Source organism: Osmia lignaria, chromosome 2 (genome assembly GCF_051020975.1).
Source record: "Osmia lignaria lignaria isolate PbOS001 chromosome 2, iyOsmLign1, whole genome shotgun sequence".
Classification (NCBI taxonomy): domain Eukaryota; kingdom Metazoa; phylum Arthropoda; class Insecta; order Hymenoptera; family Megachilidae; genus Osmia; species Osmia lignaria.
Genome location: NC_135033.1, coordinates 8,750,973 through 8,771,189, shown reverse-complemented (window position 1 = coordinate 8,771,189; position 20,217 = coordinate 8,750,973). Strand labels below are relative to the sequence as shown.

General features: G+C 41.3%; 1 protein-coding gene across 4 annotated transcripts; it reads left to right on the top strand.

The window, feature by feature from the left end:
* The first annotated feature begins 12,243 nt into the window (after positions 1-12,243).
* Hb (hunchback) lies at positions 12,244-19,246 on the top strand. Of its 4 annotated transcripts, none has more exons than XM_034330175.2 (4): positions 12,244-12,704; positions 14,485-14,640; positions 14,937-15,301; positions 15,376-19,246. In XM_034330175.2, exons 2-4 carry the CDS (start codon positions 14,494-14,496, stop codon positions 16,964-16,966), a joined length of 2,103 nt encoding a protein of 700 aa, XP_034186066.2. In that variant the 5' UTR covers positions 12,244-12,704; positions 14,485-14,493; the 3' UTR covers positions 16,967-19,246. The 4 variants fall into 4 exon arrangements, with proteins under 4 accessions (XP_034186066.2, XP_034186063.2, XP_034186065.2 ...); XM_034330172.2 differs by having other exon boundaries at positions 12,244-12,858; XM_034330174.2 differs by having other exon boundaries at positions 12,244-12,872.
* The last annotated feature ends 971 nt before the right edge of the window (positions 19,247-20,217 follow it).

Below are 20,217 nucleotides of genomic sequence, written 5' to 3'. Positions count from 1 at the left end.
AATTTTGAATAATTTTAATTATAACGTGCCTTATGAAATACGCTCATTTCCACAGTGGCAATTAATGAACATTTTTAAATGTTTTCTGTATATAATAGTTACGTCTACACTCAAAGCGATCGTTTTATCGATTTGTAATTTCGTTACGTAGATGTATAAATAGAGAATCGTGTAAAGAGCTCTTCCGACTTTTCTTACGTTAAGGAAAAGTTTAGGAAGATGCGTAATTATTAATTAGTATATCGTAATTTTTTTTTTTTTTTCGATGTTATCATTCGCGAGCACGGTTTTCACCGATTTTTCTGTTGCAACGCTAGCCGTGCGAGCGAGGAGAGCGAGTATTCGACCTCTTTCTTTTTTTTTTTTTTTTTTTTTTTTAATTTTTTAAGGGAATAATAAAACGATCATGTAATATCCATTCGATATTTTGTGTTACTATCTGTATTATTCGACTGAGACTTGGAATGCGATCGCTGTTACAGTTAAGTGTGTCGATACAAAGAGTAAAAAGAAATAGAATTTGTTTTATCAACGTTTACGACTGTCGCGAAGTTGAGATGATTAATTAATTGTTTTATCAAATCTGCGGGTATTTTGCGGTTTCATGAATCATAAGTGTCTACTTTTTATCTTGCGATTCAACATTAATGGTGAATGTTATTTTTTATTTAATTGCTAGTTATTCGCAAACTCTAAAGATTCTATTTTAATTGTTACGTATACTTGTAGAAATTAAATTCAAGTAGTCTTGTTTTTTTCTTTTTACTTCTGTAATAATGATACCGATGATTCACGAAACCCTTCAAATTCGACTGTTAATATGTTGACGATGGTTCAGTTTTTGCGAGCGAAGAAATTTTATATGTTTAATCATGTCGAGAGGCACAAACGTGTTTTATTTTCATCAATTAACACCTTACCTACCATAGTCTAGCTTCCAATTGGTTAAGGTGTTAACGTCCACTATGTTTTCTGTTATCAGCTTTGCGAAGAAAAAATTGTTCTGTGTGTTGTGAGAAAAATGCAAAAAAAAGAAAAATAATGTTTAAAAATGTTACCCTATCGTAAACGATGTACCATAATTTCGTCAATGTCGATGCGTTTACTTTAGACGCGATAGCTTCCAGGCGTGTCAGGTCAGATACATTTTAATGTATTATTTTTAATTGCCTAGTTAACGATAATATTAATATTACCATACCGTATCTTGCTTTCAGTCTAAACTCAATTTAGTTGTTACGTTTTCAGGGGTAACTTGGGGAGGGTGGGAGGGGAACGAGAGGGGTTGTAGAATCGAAAGAAGAAAGGGGGGAAAGAAACAAGAAACAGAATCTTTTTTTTGCGAAGTGCCTTAAGATAGAAAAAAAAAATATATATATTGCGGTGAAATTGAATGAAATTTCACGGGAATTGTTTTCTGTTTAATTAGCAATCGATTATAACGGTAACAGATTATTGAACGAAAAATCTACGGAGCTGCTTGATTTTTTAGGTGGCGCGAGAAAACTAAAAACAAATCGTAACATCTGAGATTATATAATACCGAGAAGCAATTAGTTGTTTAATATCAGTATTTAAATATGCTCATTGGCAATAATTTGTGACGTACACTTTTTATATCGGTAACAAGTGCCTTAGTAATAACGATAATGATAAATATATTGTTTACTTACGTACTGACAAACGATGTTATTCTTTTCTCCACCTCGTTTCTTTATCACGTTATAAAACATAACGTCGATCTATCAGTTTACACCTACGCGACGGCATTAAAGTCTCCCAATGTTTCCCTCTGATCCATGGCGCGTTCTATGGTTCTAACCATTGTTGTTAGTCATCGTCTGCTGCTTCGTTTCGTAGTTGAATGATCGATCGACTAAACAGAGGAGAGAAAAGTTGTATGTGTTCGTGTGTTCTTTCTCCACGATCGTTTTCAGCCATCGTATAGCTGGAACGAGATGGAAGCGGCAGATTTCTGATTTGGCAAGGGGTGGGCTCCGCCAACGATGGGGGAAGAAGAAACGGTAGTTTGCGAGGGTGGATGTGATCCATACGAACCCCATGACGTCCTGCACGTTTCACGGGTATTTTTATGGATTCTTCCAAATGCTTGTTCGATCGTTCCGAAACGTTGGCCAACCTATTTTCGTATTCCTCCCTCGTTTGCGCGACTATTTTTTTTCTACAAGAATTCTTCTCCTTCTGACAGGAAAACGAATCCAACTGGAATTGTTACATTGCTAAAAAGAAAAGGATTTTCCACAATTTACATCGTTTCGACCAGTGCCCACTATTCTTCAGTTATATTGCCGTAATTACCACCTCACGTTCAACGTTATCCAACGCAAAAAAAAAGAAAAAAATGATACTTTACTGCCCACCACGAGTAAAAAAGCTTCCTCTAAGCACTGCAATCAGAGAATCCGTGTATCTTTCTTCTCCAAATGTATTAAAACGAGGCCCAGTCCGTCTTTTTTTTAAATTCCGGGCAAACAGGTAAAAAAGGCTTGGACGGAGATTAGCGATTGGGTACCTGGCCTTTTTCAACCCTTTCTTCGCGTGTCCTTTCAGCAATGGAAAGTATTCAGGGCTTTGGATTGTCCCTAGCCGCAGTTTTTTAACCCTTTTACTACTACGAACGTAAACGCGCGTTCAGGGATTATCAGGCTTTCGGTGGGCTTCGAAATTCATGTTCTAACGCTGAAACTCGTATATTTATAAAGTTTAAAAGCGCATAAAACGTATCAAATTCGGGATCTTTCGAAAACAGAAAAAACAGTTGACCAATAAAAATAAAACTGCGGAAGGGTTAAGGCAAGTTTGTAACTTCCACGAGACGCAAGAACTTCTGGATAATCCGACTACCCTTTGCACTTGATAAAAACTGTGCGACAGGGTGTACGAGATTCTTTTGTATTTGAAAAAAATCATTCCTTTTTTCTTCTTTTGTTTGATGGAAAAACATTGGGGGTGAAAAAACGGTACCTACTGGCTATAGCGGTAGAGGGTCTTGCAATGGAAATTATATTATATATAAAAATTATGAAATAAAAGGGACATGTGTCTTACATGTAATAAAATCATCCACGAGTAATCTCTGTATGATTCTCACGCAGGTAGGCTACACTTATATTCCGATATGGGGTGGTTTAGGCAGCAGGGGGAAGTCTCAATTTGGACCTCCCCCGAGGTGGACACCTGTGTGCCAAGCGTGGAGGGCTCGGGAGTAATATACATAAGATCCCGCAGCCCTCCTTTAGCGCCAGTATCAGTCACTGTCGATGATAAAAAAACTCGACTCCACGCACCCTACCCCTATGGCACACCGCATTTGATACAAGCTCAAAAAAACTCCCCTACTCTCAACAAGTGTATACCTCTATTGTGTAACCGAGTTGTAATGTGAGATCGATGGTGTATCATGGTAAAAAAAAATTAAAACTTCCCCACGTGCAACAGGTGATCTTTTCATGGGTTAGGGGCTTTACAATCGTTCCCCCTTTGCTATCACTTTTACCCTTTTAAACCTACCCTCTTATTGAGACGTTCCATCAAAACACACCATTTTTTTATCGCTTCTTAATCTGTCAACCCTTTCACACCTGTTCGCGTCTTTGATGAGCCTATTTCTTTTCCAATATTAAAAGTCTTTTGTTTGAAAATTTGAGTAGCTAATTTTAGTTAATTTAGGATTGATCCGGCTCCTTTTGTTCGTGGGTTAAATACGGCTGTGAAAACTTCGCCGGAAAAACGTGTGGCTCGTTAAGGATCATCCATATGTTACTCTCGACGAGAATTCAATGATCACGGAATGACGTTGGCGGATCGATCGATCCTCCTGACCGAAAGGGAATATCATCCCCTTTTTTACCAAACATTTTTCCGCTCCTCGTCAACTTTTCAGAAAAACGACACGCCGGATGCAGTGCGTTAAAACGCATTCTTAATGGCCACGGGTTCGATCCCTTTGTCGATGCTTTCCATTTAAAACGGCATCTCTGCTCGTTCATTGAGGTGATCTGCAAAATCTTGTGGTCCCCACGAAGAATGGAGAGGAAGAAAAAAAAAAAAAAACGGATAGGAGACAGTTTTCTCGTCTTTGACGTTTATAAACGATTTGCTCGAGCATGCAAGCTGTAGTCGTTTAAAAAGAAATTCGAAGAACACGGAAAAGTTTATGCTTATTACTAAAGGTACTTTTCCACGTGTCATCCTCTTCATTCGCTTTTTATTACACGTGTATGATGGTTGTCGTCAGTTAATAGACTTCTGCGAGTAGCTAATCCTCGCTGACACGAAGCTTAAGCCAGCGATTAACTGTAATAAGTGGTAAAAGAGGCTTGGAACGTGGTTTCTCGAGGATGTAACACGCGTGTGTCTCCTGTAGCAAGGAATCTCCGAGGAAATTTAGTGGTAGCCACCTTGACGCGAGGCCACAGTTCCGTATTCCTTTTCAAGACCTCTTGGATATATACGTAAAATGGCTCTATAAATAGGGTAGGAGAGGCGCAGCTGAGGCGGAAAGCGGAAATCACGGGGAAAGCACGCGCTTGGGGTCGTATCGTGTGTCGACGCAGCGTAACAAAAAAGAAGAAGACGAAGAAGAAGGGAGGGTGGATGAGGTTTGCGAAGCAAGGGATTCTATCTCTTGCAGATTTTCCAAAGAATTTTCCTCTACGACTTATGGCACTTTTTGCCTCGTTTGAGTATCTATTTTCCTTCTCGTTATCAGAAACTTTGTTCTAAATTTTTATCTAAATTAGTCCCCAGAAGTGTCGAGATCTTCTAATCTACAGAAACTCCTAATTTCAAATAATTCCAGGTGATTCAAAGTTTCGAGAACGTCTGGAGCGAGAAAAAAAAAAAAAAGGAAAAAAGGAAACATGCACCGGGATTGGGACGTTTGAAAAGTGGCCAGAATTAACGCGTGCGCTTTGGCCACCCTGTGACCTCCCTTTTTTTCTCCCGGCTGTCCACCCTTGTGCTACGCAGGGGTGCCACGAGGGTGCAGTAGCCCCATGCTCCGCCCTTTGAGGACTTGCCCCTCGCCAGTCGATACACAAAAAAAAGAAGAGAAGAGAAGAAAACGCCTATAAATGAAAATGATCGGAGTTCTACCAACGACGCGCGGTTTCCTCGTTTCGAAATCCGATTATGCGCCGTCATCCAACTACGCAAATCCGTTGTAATGACCCACCGATTACGCGATTAACGTTGCACGCTTGTTAAGCAACGATGTCTGGGAATTGGACTATGATTTTGATCAAGAAAATAGGGGAAGTTTGTCCACAGCTATTGTCTGAAATTTTTTGCAAATTTCAACTGTTACCCTCGGCTCGATATTACGAAATTACGTTCAATAACAGTCAGACCCAAAAATTCTACTTTCTCTCGCAAAAACAGTTTTAAAACCTTTCAAATTTTCTTTCCTGTCCGAAGCAAGAGTCGCTGCTTTTCCTTTCCCGTTGCCGTAGATACATTGAAACGGTTCGTTATTAAGGCTCGGTCAGTCATTAAGCCAGCACACGCACCGGGGGTGTCCGGTTCGGTCGTGATCCGGGGTGAAAATGCGATTCCGGTCTTTCTCAGCGTCGACAATCGGGTCGCGGAAAACCGGACGGCTGCAGCAGCCGTTTTTCGAAAATCTGCCGGTTATTGGGGTCAGAATCTGACTGGACAATGGTCACGTATGCTTCGATCTATAAATCTTGCATTGTAACAGTGTGGATGTTTAGTCGCCCGCATATTAACCCAGGGGTGAAAAGGCCGCGCACCCGGCATTGTTCAATAGTTGACCCCTCTCGTGGTACAGTGACCCATGGCATTCTTATTTATCAGGTTACGAGTCGCCACTGCTCGTAACCGATCCACGGATCCCATCGATTCCATTCGTCCGTGTCCTAGCCTGCTTAGTTTCCTCTTTCTTTCCTCTCCGTCACGCTATACGTTCGCACCCTTCGCGAAACTCGAACCGAAAGATTTGGGAACGGCGAGTATTTCCATTCGTTTCGCTACGATTTTCTAATACCATGGTCACTGATAAATGAGCTTTTGGAAGTTTTACGATTATTCCTGCTATGAGTCAACGATGGATCAGCCAAAGAAATAGTAGACGGAGAATAAGCAACAGTTTCAAAAGAGAAGCAATAGAAAGAAATCTAGAGATCAAGATCTAGCGTAAGTTAGATGCCCCAACAAAGAGAATCTTTTTCCAACCAAAAAAAAAAAAAAAAATTGTATGCAAGCTAATATTTCCATCGATCTACACCTTGCGCACCTTCGAAAAAAAAGGTGTTTTCATCGCGATCGATCCCCTTTTCGTTCCAGGGGTGAGTCGAATTTTTTGTAAACCTGTTCCTTCCGTCTAATAATCTACTTCTTTTTTTTCCCTTCCCCTTCTAGATTCACGATGTCGGCACGCGGCTGAGTTTTGTTCCGAGGCTGACAGCCGACTAACGATCCCTCGAGTGTGTGTTTATTATAAGCGACGCGAGTCGCGACACGCGCTCGGAAAAACCGGTCGACAAAAAAGAAAAGATAGAGAAGGAATGAGGGGTGAAAGAGAAAGAGAGGGATGCCAGTTTTCCCGATTTACGGGAAGCATAAAAAGCCTGGGTGGGGTAGAAAGGAAAGAAAGGACGAGGGCTGAGAAAGGCGAGGGGGTCGGGAAAAAAAAAAGAACGAACACGCGGACTTGCGGGTAGAACTGGCACGGAGTGGATTCGGCCACTGAATATCGAGAGCCCTTCAATCCGCAGAGGGTCCACGGACGGCAGTGGGGAATACATAAGGGAGGGGAACGAGAAAAAAAAAAATCTATTTCGAAAAGCGACTGCCACACCGGGCGAACTGACCGCCAAGTCGTCACTTAGGGATCTCTTTCAGAAGGTAACATATTTTTTTTTTTCTTTCATTTCTTAACAAAATAGTCTCCCTTCGTGTCCGGCAAAGTGAGATTAATGCGGAGACGTTGCAGCTTTCTGTTCTGGAATCAGGAGGTTTAATTTTCTATTTATATTTCTTTTTTTTTATAAGGATTTCGAGGTAGAAGAATCCATCCTGAGGGAGTGAAAATTAGCTCTGAAATTGGAATCTCATTCGTTAATTACAACTGCACCTAATGAAGGATTAAAATATTGCAATAAAAAAATGCAAGTATGTGTAAAAATAACCAAGAGTTAGAGAGAGAGGGGTGTATGGGTGGTGTCAGCAGATGAACCATAAGTATGGGTCAAGCCAGCACGAGCGTGGGTCAGCTGTCAGTTGTTTGTCCTTATAGGAGGGCGCCCATTTGTGCGTTGCAGGCTGTGCTGCAGCCGCGATGGACCCACGACATCCTTGGCCAACGTTCTGCTCTTTTTCTATTCATTTCACCGAGTTCTCGGACCCCTGCACCGTTGTCCGGAACAAGAATTCCTGGCACGAGTCTCTTCCGTCTCATTCACCTTTCTTACGAAACTTTCGGCTATTCTTAAAAAGAAATCTCGATAAACGATTCCCTCCTATGATTCCTCTTTTTTACATTTTCAATTTTCAACCGATTTTCCAACACGGATTTCCATAAAAAAAGAAACGCAGCGATGACTCTGTGTTGTTTTCTTCTCAAAAGTTGGCGAAGCAAACAGCAACGTCCAAACACGATAACAACGAGCCATTGTCTCGTGGGTTTGCGGCTAATCCTGAGAGTGGAAAAATAATAGCTCAGCCCCGAAAGTCTGGCGAGCAGGAAAAAGGAAAACACCTTGTTCCCTTAAAAATATCTCAACCGATGAGTCAATCTCTTTTCTTTATAATTCAAATTTCTACCTTCAACCTTTTTAGGTACCGTCTTAGTAATTAACGCTCTTCTAATTAACCCACTGTTGTAGATTTTTACCGTTTATCTGTTACGCAAGATTCATTAACCAAAAGCAATTAGCAGTAAAAGGGATAAATAGCTTTTAAACTGGAAATGAATCATTCGAGTTTTTCTATCGATGACATAAGAAACGTAAGGAAAATCGTTTGTTTACCGTAAAGAAACGAAGTCGATAGGAAAGCGGATTGTTTTAGCGATGAAGAATCAGAGGTCAACGTGACAGTGATAAAAAAGTAAAGAGTATTAGTTGAAAGGGAATCGATGAGTCAAGGGCTGTCGAAGAAACGAAGAAAATCATTGTACGATCGCGATAACGCGAAAACTGGCTCGTTATGCATCTTTAAGCTCGTTTACCGTCCAGTTAAAACTCATTAAAACCGTGCACGCGTTAACATTCCTCGAGTTCCTTCGCTAATTTCTTTTTTTCCCTCGAAGTACGCGGTTGTTTGGAAAAATACTATAGAGAAACGATACGTTTAACGTACGACGGCACAAAGATATTTCCAATCGAGCGAACGGAAATTTTTCTTTCCAGAGAAATAGGGGAAAACGCGACGTATTTATCGTACGGCTGCTGCGGGGCGGAACAGAACGGGAAAATATTTTTCTGCGAAAATTTCGAGAGTCTCGAGAGGGGTGCGAAAGGGGTTACGGAGCAGCTGTTTAAACGAGCTTCGACACACCCACGTTCAGGTAGGGGATGCGTGTTTCCTGTCGCATTTACCTACGTTCGTCGAATATTTTGCATAAATATCTTTCTTAAAACATTGAAAATTTAGATCACAGTAATTTATAACTTTTTTTTTTCAAAGAATTGTTAGAGAAAGAAGAAGGAAAAATGTTTTGAGTTTCGTGGAAAAAGGAGTGAAAGAAGGGGAGGAGCGCGTGTCCCGTAACCCTCCGCCCCTGCCAGTCATCGCGGATAAATAACAATATAGGAAACTTTCAATAATGCACACGCGTCTGTTCCCCGATTTCCACTTCATCCGGGAAAACGAGCCAGACTGAGTGAGTTTCATATTTTTCAGCCGGCATCGTCACTGTATCAAAAACATGTCGGTCCTTCATTTACCGCAACCGTGCCACTGGAATAAAGGAAACTAGAATGAAAGAGGCATTAAAGTTTCGTGTACTTAACTTCGTTGCTTGTTTTCCTGGAAAGGATTAATTTATACCAGTCCCAATAAAGGCATCGGATTTTTTCCCTGGAAAATATCCCGGCGATCCAGGTAGACGGTACCCATAAATTCGCTTTGCAATTGTTACAATAACGTACCTACGATTTTATACCGAGAATTTTGCACGGGGTTACATTTTCGAATTTCCGTTTGCCATTATTGTACCGAAGAAAAATTTGCAATTAGAAGAAGGGTTATTGAAAAAATAGTCCTGCAATAATTGTGTTTGGGAAATGATGGAAAATAGTAGGGAAAGTTATTCAACGTTTAACCCCGTTACCGAAGTAACAGTACACCTTTCGTCGGCCAAGGGAGTGATAATAAAAACTAGCACTTTCGGCTCGTAAATTTTCGAAAACGATGACCCGGTGTCCTGTAAACGTGCAAGCAAAATGTGCCAAAATCGGTGTAATTGCGGCCTGTCCTTTACCATTCCAGGAACTAACGGGTTTCCTCAAACATTCCCCTCGAACCATAATTGTTCGTATTATTCAAAAGTTAATGAGCTTACTTCTGAAATCAATAATATTCAATATTTACGCTTTTGGTGGAGTGTTTTTTAAAGTGTTTGTGAATAATTAAAGTTAAATGGGTTTGGTTGATGCGATTGCTTTTGAAATTGACTTAAAGTCCACTTATTAGCGTCTCGTAAACCGTTGCGGTTTTTTCTCATTGCCCGAATAGCGACAATCCAATTAGATTCACTTAGAACCTTCGTCGGAAGGTGGTACAATAAAAATAATCTCACCCTCCCGTAACGGTTGCACTTATAGACCTGCGACCCTATTGTTTTCTTCGTACACGTTGCGGCTCAACGGGTTTCGCCCTAATCGCGGTACAATTACCTATTGCAATATTCTGCTCTTCAATTCCATCATTTCTCAAACGATCCACACATTAACCAAGTTTCTACTTTAGATGTAATTCTTCCAATTTCAATGCGTAACTTTAGAGACGTTACGTTTCATAGGTCGGGGTTAGAATTGACCCAGCCACCACCGTTCAAGAGTTAAAGAGCGAAGTTGGCAAAAATTCAGCAAATTACCACCAACCCTCGAGTCATAATACGACCCAGTTTTCTGTATAAGTAAATCCATTTTCCTGGAAAGTTGCACCTAAGGACGCAATAAATAAAATCACGTTTCTCGAGGTTTTTACCTATTCGAGGAAAAGTCATTTGAATATGACGTACCCCTTTGCGAGTAGACCTATAGTCCACCGTCCTTCGTATTGTTCCGCAGCGTACCGTTCTCCCCCGCCCTCATAAATATGACGAAAAGCGAATACGCGTAAACACTGGCTCGGATGAGGAGCAATAACGGCAATAAATAACGCGATTAGCCTACCAAAGTTCTAGATTTCTTAACCAGGCCGTTGGCCGACCGTTCAGGTCAACCACCCTAGAGCCTACCTACGGCCACGCTCCATATTTGACCGAAACCATCCACCCCCGTACCTTCATCGACGTTTTTCACTGATTGTTCTATAATCCTTTCTTTCACACTTGTTATTGAAAATATTCAATGTTGCTTTCAATGCGTTGACCAGGAAATCCTTTCTTTCATCCGTTAAATTGAATTGTGCCTGAAGAAATATTCTAAGCGAATCGTCGCAGTCGGCCATCAGAAAGGAAAGACCAACTTTTACGTGGAAAAAGTAGGCTTTTTTCCTGAACGGGAAAAAAGTAAGATCGTGAAAGGGTTAAACCGTAGGAAGAAAACGAAGGAACAGTTAGAAAATCCATGCATCCTCGTTCCTCCTGTTCCCTTTTTTGTTTCTTCCTCTCCAGTCAGAGTAGCGTAACTGTAAAAGCATCGTAAACGGTTCCGTTCGTTGGGAAAGAAGATTAGAGAGAAAGGGTTGAAGAGGATTTTTTGATGCACCCTTTATGGTGGCTTCGAGATTTTTTCCTCCCCCGCCCAACGTTCGAAAGGGTTAAAAGGACGATTTATAGCGTGCCCTTCTGTGTACCTGTTGGTCGAAAGGACTTTAAGAACCATCCTCGACACGCTTTGCATGTTGTTACTCAGAAAATCTGTTAGTCATCAAATTTTAACAGTTTTATAAGAACTGTTCCCTCTTTCTTCTTCCACTCTCCCCCACTTTTTTCTTCGATTTACTAAAATAGCGAGAAAGTAAGAGTTAAAGATGGAAAACCTTGAAAGTTTCCGTAATTTTCGACACAGGATCATTTGGTAGGACTTAATGGTTTTGCTGGATGTTTTTCAGAGACTCGGAAAGGGTGCGATCTGTCTGAAGAGGAGAGAAAGCAGACTGCCCTTGACGGAAAAAGAAGAAGGGTGCGAGTTCAGAAATCTCTAATTAGAGGATCCTTTCACTATTTTAGTACATATTTTTAAACTTGTTAGTTTCTTGGTAAATCTAAACGCGACGAAGAATAAAGTACCATATTAAATGAAAAAAACAATAATTCCAATGAAATTGAACATGCCAATACTATTTCAATTGTTACCATTTTTACCATTTCGCCTATTTAAGTATGGATATGAATTGAATATGCCAATACTATTTTAATTGTTACCATTTTTACCATTTCGCCTATTTAAGTATGAAACGTGAATATTAGAAATGGAATTGTAGAAGATGGAAATATAAACGGCAATGGAAGGTGTATTTTGGTTGAAACATTTAAAGCGTTAGGATATTTCGCACGCGAAAGCTAATGGCGTCCGAATGGGAGGGATAATTCAAAAACGTTCTATGAATCCCGAGGATGTGTCCTTAGCTGCGATTGGACAAACGAGGTTGCTCGGAAGGGAGAGGGTAGCTGCCCCTCGACTCAATCCACAAATAAAGCCGGTATTTCACTTTGGGTCCTAGGACGTTGTCAGTCGACCTCGGGCATTCACACGGTACTCGAGTCCGGGTCGAAGGAGAAGAAGAAGAAGAAGAAGAAGACACGTTCGTCCGCTTCTCTTATCGTACACGTTCATCTGTTTTTCTTTGCCGTCACATTTTCACGCGTTCGGTGTTCCTCTTCTTCTTGGCTTCAACAAGCCTGGAAATCGATAAGAATTCGTGCGATCGCGAGTTCCCTCATTTGTGCTTACTGTGTTCTGGTGCATCGACTTGTGTATGTGTGTGAACTTTATTTGGGATCAAACGGAAGGAAGTTCGCGAAACTGGAGGAAGCTGGAGACTCCTGGCTCGAGGTTGGTCCGATGATTATTAATAAATAAGGACCGGAATATTTTAACGAGCATCGTCACCTATGGATGATGGAATTGAAATGATATCCAAGTTATATTTCCTCTCTTTTAACGATTATCTTATCAAAATAAATTGCGAAACGTTCCACCATCCATTTCGAAATAAAAATTTCTTCGTTAGAATAATATTTGTACTTATGAATGAAGTTTTATCACCAGAGTCGCTTGATAATTATCTGAACCTTCAGATTGATAAGAGACGAAGGAAGATCGAGAATGGAACGAATGCCGATCGATCATCAATCTCTTTCTTGTTTTTTTCTTCTTTCTTTTTTGTCAATCTCTCTGTGTTTCGCGGTTTCAATTCGATCACATGTTTTTTTACCGTTCTTCATTTGTCACGGTATAAAAATATTAGCCGGATCGTAAGGACGTTGGATTTTTGAGTTTCTGTCGAAAGGCAGCGTCGTTCAGGAATTTATCGACTTTCCGATCGAGGTATATTACTCGGAATTCGACGGTTGTTTAGCTTCTTGTGTGTGTATGTGCGTTTCGAAAAGTGTCGATTGACCGCAATGACATCGCTCATGGAATCGACGAAGAAACAAACACCATGGAAATTCAATATGTCGGGAGCAACAAGAATATTTCGGTGAAAAAACGAACGTACAACTTTTTTAAAGCTATTAGATAATTATTAACGTTTCGTGCGATTCCTTTGGTCACTGATAGCGTCCTCGACTCTCGAGGGTGTGCTGGACACCTCTTCGCTTCCGGTGCACCGTGCTGCGCTCGTTGAATATCTTCCACAATATCTCAAGTTCTTTCGATTTTCTGATTCTTCTATCACGATTCATTCGTTTCTCTCCTCCTTGAAATTCATGAAATCGAAAGGTCGACATTCTCGATACACGTAGCCAGGTTTTCATTATTTACTGTTGTGATTGTAGCTTTGGAATTTCGAAAGACTGGGGCTTCTTCGACCTTTGCTAAAGTCTTTTTTCTTCTTGCTCGAACGAGCACGGAGTTTCGCTTTAATCGACTCGTAAACGACCTTACTATGGAATGCGAGCGTTTACCAAAAGAATTCCCCTACAACATCTTCTTGGAATACTCGAAACTTCCATCGTGGCAAATTTAAATCGACATCTTATTGTTAGCGAAAATTTAGTAAAACAATTCTCAGGTTGAAAGATGCGAGCTCCTTTCGTTTTCAAACGAACTCGTGACTGGAGAGTGAAATGAAAGAGAATAGGTTCAAGATGGTTGGCCGAGTAAATTTGCATGCGGTGTAATTGTAGGCTTAGGGATAACAGTTACCAGGAGGAAGACGCTGCCCGTTGTTACAAGGGTTGTTTATTCTCACCCTATTCTCGGGCACGACTGTTCTACGGTCGTGGCAAAGAGGAAAAACTGTCGTTGAAATTTTATTTATGACCAGCACCGTCTTCGCTACACGGACAATGAGATTATTCCTCAGAAGTCAAAAGCGGAATCTTCGTAAACCCTGTCAGGAGGCCTTCAAAAGCGTGCTCTACTTGAATAAACGAGCATAGACCTTAACCCTGCCCCGGAACCATTCCTCTTTCCAACCAGCAGTTAGAACAATAAATTTTCCTCCTTTCTCTCGATGGATCGTAATTTCAAATCATTTTATTGCTTAATTACTCGGACTTCTCGGAAGTTCCAGCAATAATTGTTGAATAACTCTAGAAACGACGGGATTTTATTTCAATTAATTACGAACAATCGTTGAACGTGGCTGGAAAGAAATTCAAAGCAAACAGAAAATCACCGAAATCGATCGTTTTTCAGTATAGTTAACGGTGATTGGCGGTTTGATATAAATATTGACGGTAACGAAGGACACCTTTTCGATCGGAACAATTATATTATGTACGTAGTTCGTTGTCAGAACTTGGAATAAATTAGCCTGACCATTTTGTGTATACACGTCGAAGAAGCGAACTGCACGACTACAGGGAAACATTGTGAAACGATTTTCGCTTTGTCGTGGTCGAACCCTTGTTCGTGGAAATTCGCACAATCACCCTGAAATCCTTAACCCTTTTCGACCTTGTATTGTCGAGAAAGATCGATTGAAAGTTTTCACCTGTTTCTTTATTCCTTTTGAAAAACTTGCGACGATTTTTCAATCTGAACTTTTCCATCTGCTACCAACAACATGGAGATGCGTTTAGAAAAAAGGTGTATCCGCATTTTTTCTTTTTTTAAAGAATTGCAATCTCATAATTTTCTGTCTATCTTTTGCAAATAGAGTGACAAGATGAGAGGGAACTGGGACACGACGGAACCTTTGGTACACGCGCCGAATCAGCAACGGCAACAACAGCAACAAACCATAGTCGAAGAGCAAAGACATCCCCTCCATTCACCAACCACGCCCGCTTGGGGTATACCCGATAGAATCGTGGTGAGTAATCGTTCCAACCCCTCCTCGATCGACGCTTCTCTCTCTTTCTTTTAACTTATTCACCCTCTCGTCGTTCTTTACCCATCCCTACTCCACCCTCACCCTCCTACTGTATCCTCGTTTTTTCATCCCCTGCACAACACCCTTCTTTATTTCTTTCATCGTTTCATCCCTTTTCCGCCATCGACAAAATGTCGTTTCATGGACCAAGTTACTATTCGGAGATTCTTCTGCTCGTCTCGATCTTATTTTCAAATCGCTCGATTTCCAAGAAGGTACATATCCTTGATTTGCAGAAGGAGGAACCGTCAGAGGACAAGAACAACGATTCAGGCGTGTCACCTGATTATTACACCAGCAACTCTGCCTCGCCCAGAAGCAGAAGATCCTCTTCAACGGCGAACTGCAGTTTGTCGCCCGGAAGCGCTACTTCTCAAGATTCGAGCACCATGCAATGCAGCGCGTTCGATTACAGTCCGCAAAGGATGTTCAAGAACTGCGGTTCACCGCTCGAATATAACAGACATCACTCGATGAACGAGCATCAGTCGGACCAGGCGATGGACGTCGCTTCCAGCACGGTGAAACCGTCCAACGAAGACGTCGAGTTCGTTCAGGACACCCTGCAGTGTCCCATTTGCGCGTTTACCACCTTGAATAGGTGAGTTTCGAAAGAAGAACGAGTAGAAGAATTTTTATGCTTAATTTTCTACTCTCTTCCGTTCTCTACCGTAGGTTAGCGTTCACCGATCATCTAAGGACGCATTGCACGATCAAATGCGAGACGACAGATTTTGTAAAGACGATCCTCGGCCAGTTGTCAACGTCGGGATCAATCCAGGACGAGAACAGGTCGACGCCACCACAGGGCGAACGATCGAAGCAGATGGAGGAGCTAGAGGAAACGGACGAGCCGGGACTCCGAGTTCCCCGGTTGAATTCCCAGGGTAAAGTGAAGACGTTCAGATGCAAACAGTGCGACTTTACCGCGATCACTAAACTCGAGTTCTGGGAGCACAGTCGCGGTCACATCAAGGCCGAGAAACTGTTGACCTGTACGAGGTGCCCTTTCGTGACCGAGTACAAGCATCATCTAGAGTACCATATGAGGAACCACGCCGGGTCAAAACCGTTCAAGTGCGACAAGTGTTCGTACTCGTGTGTCAACAAGTCGATGTTGAACAGCCACTTGAAGTCGCATTCGAACGTTTATCAATACAGATGCGCAAATTGTTCGTACGCTACCAAGTACTGTCACTCGTTGAAGCTTCACCTGAGAAAGTATTCTCATCAACCGGCGATGGTGTTGAACGCGGATGGTTCACCGAACCCGTTGCCCATCATAGACGTCTATGGAACTAGACGGGGACCGAAGCCGAAGTCGGTGAAGATACCCCAGGAAGACAGCAGCCAAACCGGCAACGTTGTTCCCACCAACAATAACTTGCAGATTTCACTGTCGTCCTCCCAGATCGTAGTTCCATCCCAGATGTCACCGGTCAACTATCGCGTGTCGATGAACTCGGTGAACAGCTTGAACGGTGCGAACACCCCGAACGGTTTGAACGGGGCGGTTCCAAACCCGTCTCTGATGGCATTCTCGTACAATCAAATATTCGCTGGATTTCCATTGGCCACCGCCATACCAGTCGCGTTCGAAGAGAACAGCGTCGAAAAGCAATTGGACAGGATCAGATCGCACGCCTTGATGGATTACGCCAAGGTGATCGATCCCGACACCAGCATTCCCGAGGAGATACCGCAGGATCTAGAGGTGAAGTGTTTCGATTCGATCAGGACCTGCGACGAATCCAACGATTTGATTAACAACGACCTCGCTAAAATAAACGACGCCCCGATTCCTACCATGGAGAACCAGGAACAGCGCAAGGACTCGAAAGTGACGCCGTTGGACCTCAGCAAACCCAACGTCCCTAGCAACGTCCAGAGCAGACCAACGACCAACGCGTCGAAGCTGACAGGGACCAGCAGACGTAAAGGAAGAGCCGTGAAGCTGGAACGCCGGGTGGTCGAAGAGGACACGGACGACGAACACCTTCCTGGAGAACCGGAAGAGATGTACGAGTCCGCGGTCCCCGCTAGTCCCGTCACCCGCGACGATAAGGAGACCAACGAACGAAGCAGCACCCTTGGTAACGAGTTCACTTGCCAATACTGCGAGATCGCGTTCGGTAACGTAGTGATGTACACCGTACACATGGGATACCATGGTTACAAGGATCCTTACACTTGCAACATGTGCGGCCATCAGTGCACCGACAAGGTGTCCTTCTTCTTGCACATCGCCAGGTCAAAGCACTCGTAGAAATTCGTGGTAATTTTGAAAGAAGAAAAACGTGGATTAATATGTGCCATTAAAGTGTGCTCCAAGGTGGCGATCCTTTCAAGACTTTAAGGAACGTTTACTTACTGGGCAGGAAATGGTGGATGTCGCTCAAACGACGACTCGGATATTTTTTTTTTTTCTGAGACGGTCGTGGATATATACCTCAATCACGTGTACAAATTGTTAGTAAGCGTGCATAGAAAACTGAATATTATATATATACATATATATTATATTTTCATAGAGACAAATATTCTTTATGTTAAGGATATGTGATTTTCCGAGAATCTTGACCGAACGTCCAAAAAATTAGAGTAGCTATTCGCTAAGGCAGCTTTGCTGGAACAAGAGAATTGAAACTGTACAGCGAAATATTAATTTTAACCCTTTCGCTACCAAGGGTGATTGTGATCACCCCTTAAAAATTGAGAAAATCGTGATTGATGAAGTTTTCTCGTTTTGGTATTTTGTTAACTCGTAGCGAAAGGGTTGAAAAAAATGTAATTTCAGAGCTGAGTGAAATCATTCGCTACGGTGAATATTTTTCCACTGCTTTTTTATAACATTTTTCTATATATAAGCGTACATATATAGATGCATATATTATAAATCAACAAAGAGACTGATATTTCACTTAGCTCCGAATGAAATTCTTTATTATTTTTCTTTAATCGAAGATTCTCGTTCTGGCATGTATTCGTTCGAGATTTAATTAAGTTCATTGAAGTAAATTAAACGCGTCAATTAAAAGCTGATGTAAATGTGAGAAATGGTGATGATTAATTAAGAGGGACGAGAGGTTGAAGATTACTTGATGGAAATAACGAGGGGATCGAAGTGGAACTTGCGAAGAAAAATTCTCGATTCTAGTCAAAAAACACCGGGTTGGGCGCTGTGAGTGTCGGTGGTGCTCGGTGTGCAATGAAAAAATAAAAAAGAAAAGATAAGGAAACATCTAACAAAAGGGTTGGCTGTTGTGTCTAAAAGCACGAATATTCCAAGATATACTTTCATAGTGCACCAACACGTTTTCGAGGACCATGTTTCCCTTCGTTCGTATAACAAAAAGGCAAAATTGTCGATTTTTTACCAAGAGGCCTTAACTTCAACACGTTCTTATTATAAATTTTTTCGAATTGACTACCTTCTTAATATTTTCTTTTCCAGTTTTCGTTTATTTTTTCCTTTTTTCTTTTATGTTGATTTACTTCGAAGTTTGTTTTACAAAATACGCGAGACGATTTCGTTTTTTTTATAATTTTACGTTTATTTTTTTCTTTTTTTCAAGAACGCGGTGACGAGAAGTGTGGCCAATGTTAATAATCGACCATCGATGTTCCTTTCTTGCAAAATTTATTTTTTTTTTTTCGTTTTTAATTCGAATAGGAATAATGACGACGTTTAGTAACATGTTGAATATATGATATCAATACTAATTACGATTATCTTTCATTTTTCTTTTTTTCTTTTAACGCGACTCCTTTAACATTGACTCGACGGAATCTTATTTGGTTCACCGTTTTCAATTTCCCAAAGTCCCTTTCAGCAAGAAGAACTTATGCCTTTTTTTAATCGAACGAAGGGAAACACTCATTTTCCATTTTTCGAACAAGAGACGATTTATGTAAAGTCTATATTTTTTAATACGAGAAAAAAAGGATTCATGAAGATAGAGTAGGATTACAAAGGATCACAATTTATTTTCTGTTTATTTTCGTTCAATATTTCCCTGACCAATAATGTATGAAACGAGTGTGAGGCGTTGTTCTTTTTCACAAATGAAAAAAAAAAATTAAATAAATCCACTTTATCAGCGAGGGAAAAATCTATATAAGACTGAGATGAAAAGTCTGAGTTTCGTTTGTTCACTAAATGTATTGGGGTCGTAACTTGTTTCGCAATACGACAGGATATTTTATTTTTTTGTTCTCAATTGTTCTCTATTTTTTTTTCATTTTCATTTGATAAATTTGTGACGTATATCTTTTGATTCTCACGAGAAAGTACGTTCATTTCCGTTTTCAGTGTCTGTTGTTTGAAAGAAAAAAGTATTGCGAACACGAAGCACGATGAAACTTCAAACACGATGTGGATAAAACGACACGAAAATAATTTGTTCTTACGTTTGCTTTCGACTATCGTGGCGAATCGACCAAGAAATCTGGTTCCTAATAACTGTAGCATAGTTTAATTTAAGTAATAATAATGTTCCGACATTCCTCCTTCTAACGTGTAATCATGAAATACATAAATTATTTATGTAAATTAACTGTGTTCATTTATTCCTTCCCTCCACCTTCAGAACTTTAGCTAAAAATATAACTGTTTCAAAGGGTAAGTTTAATTAAAAATCATCGATTAACAATCGACTCGAAATGAACGGTTAATTAATGAAACCGAAGAACTAACAAAATAAATGTTTGACAAACTTGTATTGTAAAAAGACCGCCATAAATTAAGTATATTTAAAATTTGATCTTAGCGCCATCTATACAGAAACGGTGGAAACTACTCGACAATTTACCTACGGGGTCCCAGACACCCCAGGATGACATCCGGGCAGTATACAGTAGGCGCCATTGATGCATCGGGGTCCTCAGTACCCCTGATGCGATAATGACGGTATGCAAGAAGTGCTTTGGGGTTCCTAACACCCCAAAATGGTTTCAGATTGGTATACAGAGAGCGCCATTAATGCATCGGGGTACTGGGGACCCCGAATTTCATATTGTCGGTATGCAGAATGTTTCGGGGTCCCTAACACCCCAGGATGACATCGGGTTGGTATACAGTAGGCGCCATTGATGCGTCGGGGTCCCCAGTACCCCGGACGCCACAATGTCGGTATGCAAAAGTGCTTTGGGGTTCCTAATACCCCAAGATGGTTTCAGATTGATATGCAGAGAGCGCCATTAATGCATCGGGGTCCCCGGTACCCCGAATGTCATTATGTCGGTATGCAGAGTGTTTCGGGGTCCCTAACACCCCAGGATGACATCGGGTTGGTATACAGTAGGCGCCATTGATGCGTCGGGGTCCCCAGTACCCCAGATACCATAATGTCGGTATGCAAAAGTGCTTTGGGGTTCCTAACACCCCAAGATGGTTTCAGATTGATATGCAGAGAGCGCCATTAATGCATCGGGGTCCCCGGTACCCCGAATGTCATTATGTCGGCATGCAGGGTGTTTCGGGGTCTTTAACACCCCAAGATGCTACCAGGTCGGTAT

What these genes read in the sequence shown, in the direction of transcription:
- Hb (XM_034330172.2), top strand. Translation starts at nt 12,820, where the DNA reads ATGGAAATTCAATATGTCGGGAGCAACAAGAATATTTCG. An exon ending in GTATACCCGATAGAATCGTG is followed by an intron (nt 14,641 to 14,936) that starts GTGAGTAATCGT and finishes CTTGATTTGCAG; the next exon opens with AAGGAGGAACCGTCAGAGGA. An exon ending in GCGTTTACCACCTTGAATAG is followed by an intron (nt 15,302 to 15,375) that starts GTGAGTTTCGAA and finishes TCTCTACCGTAG; the next exon opens with GTTAGCGTTCACCGATCATC.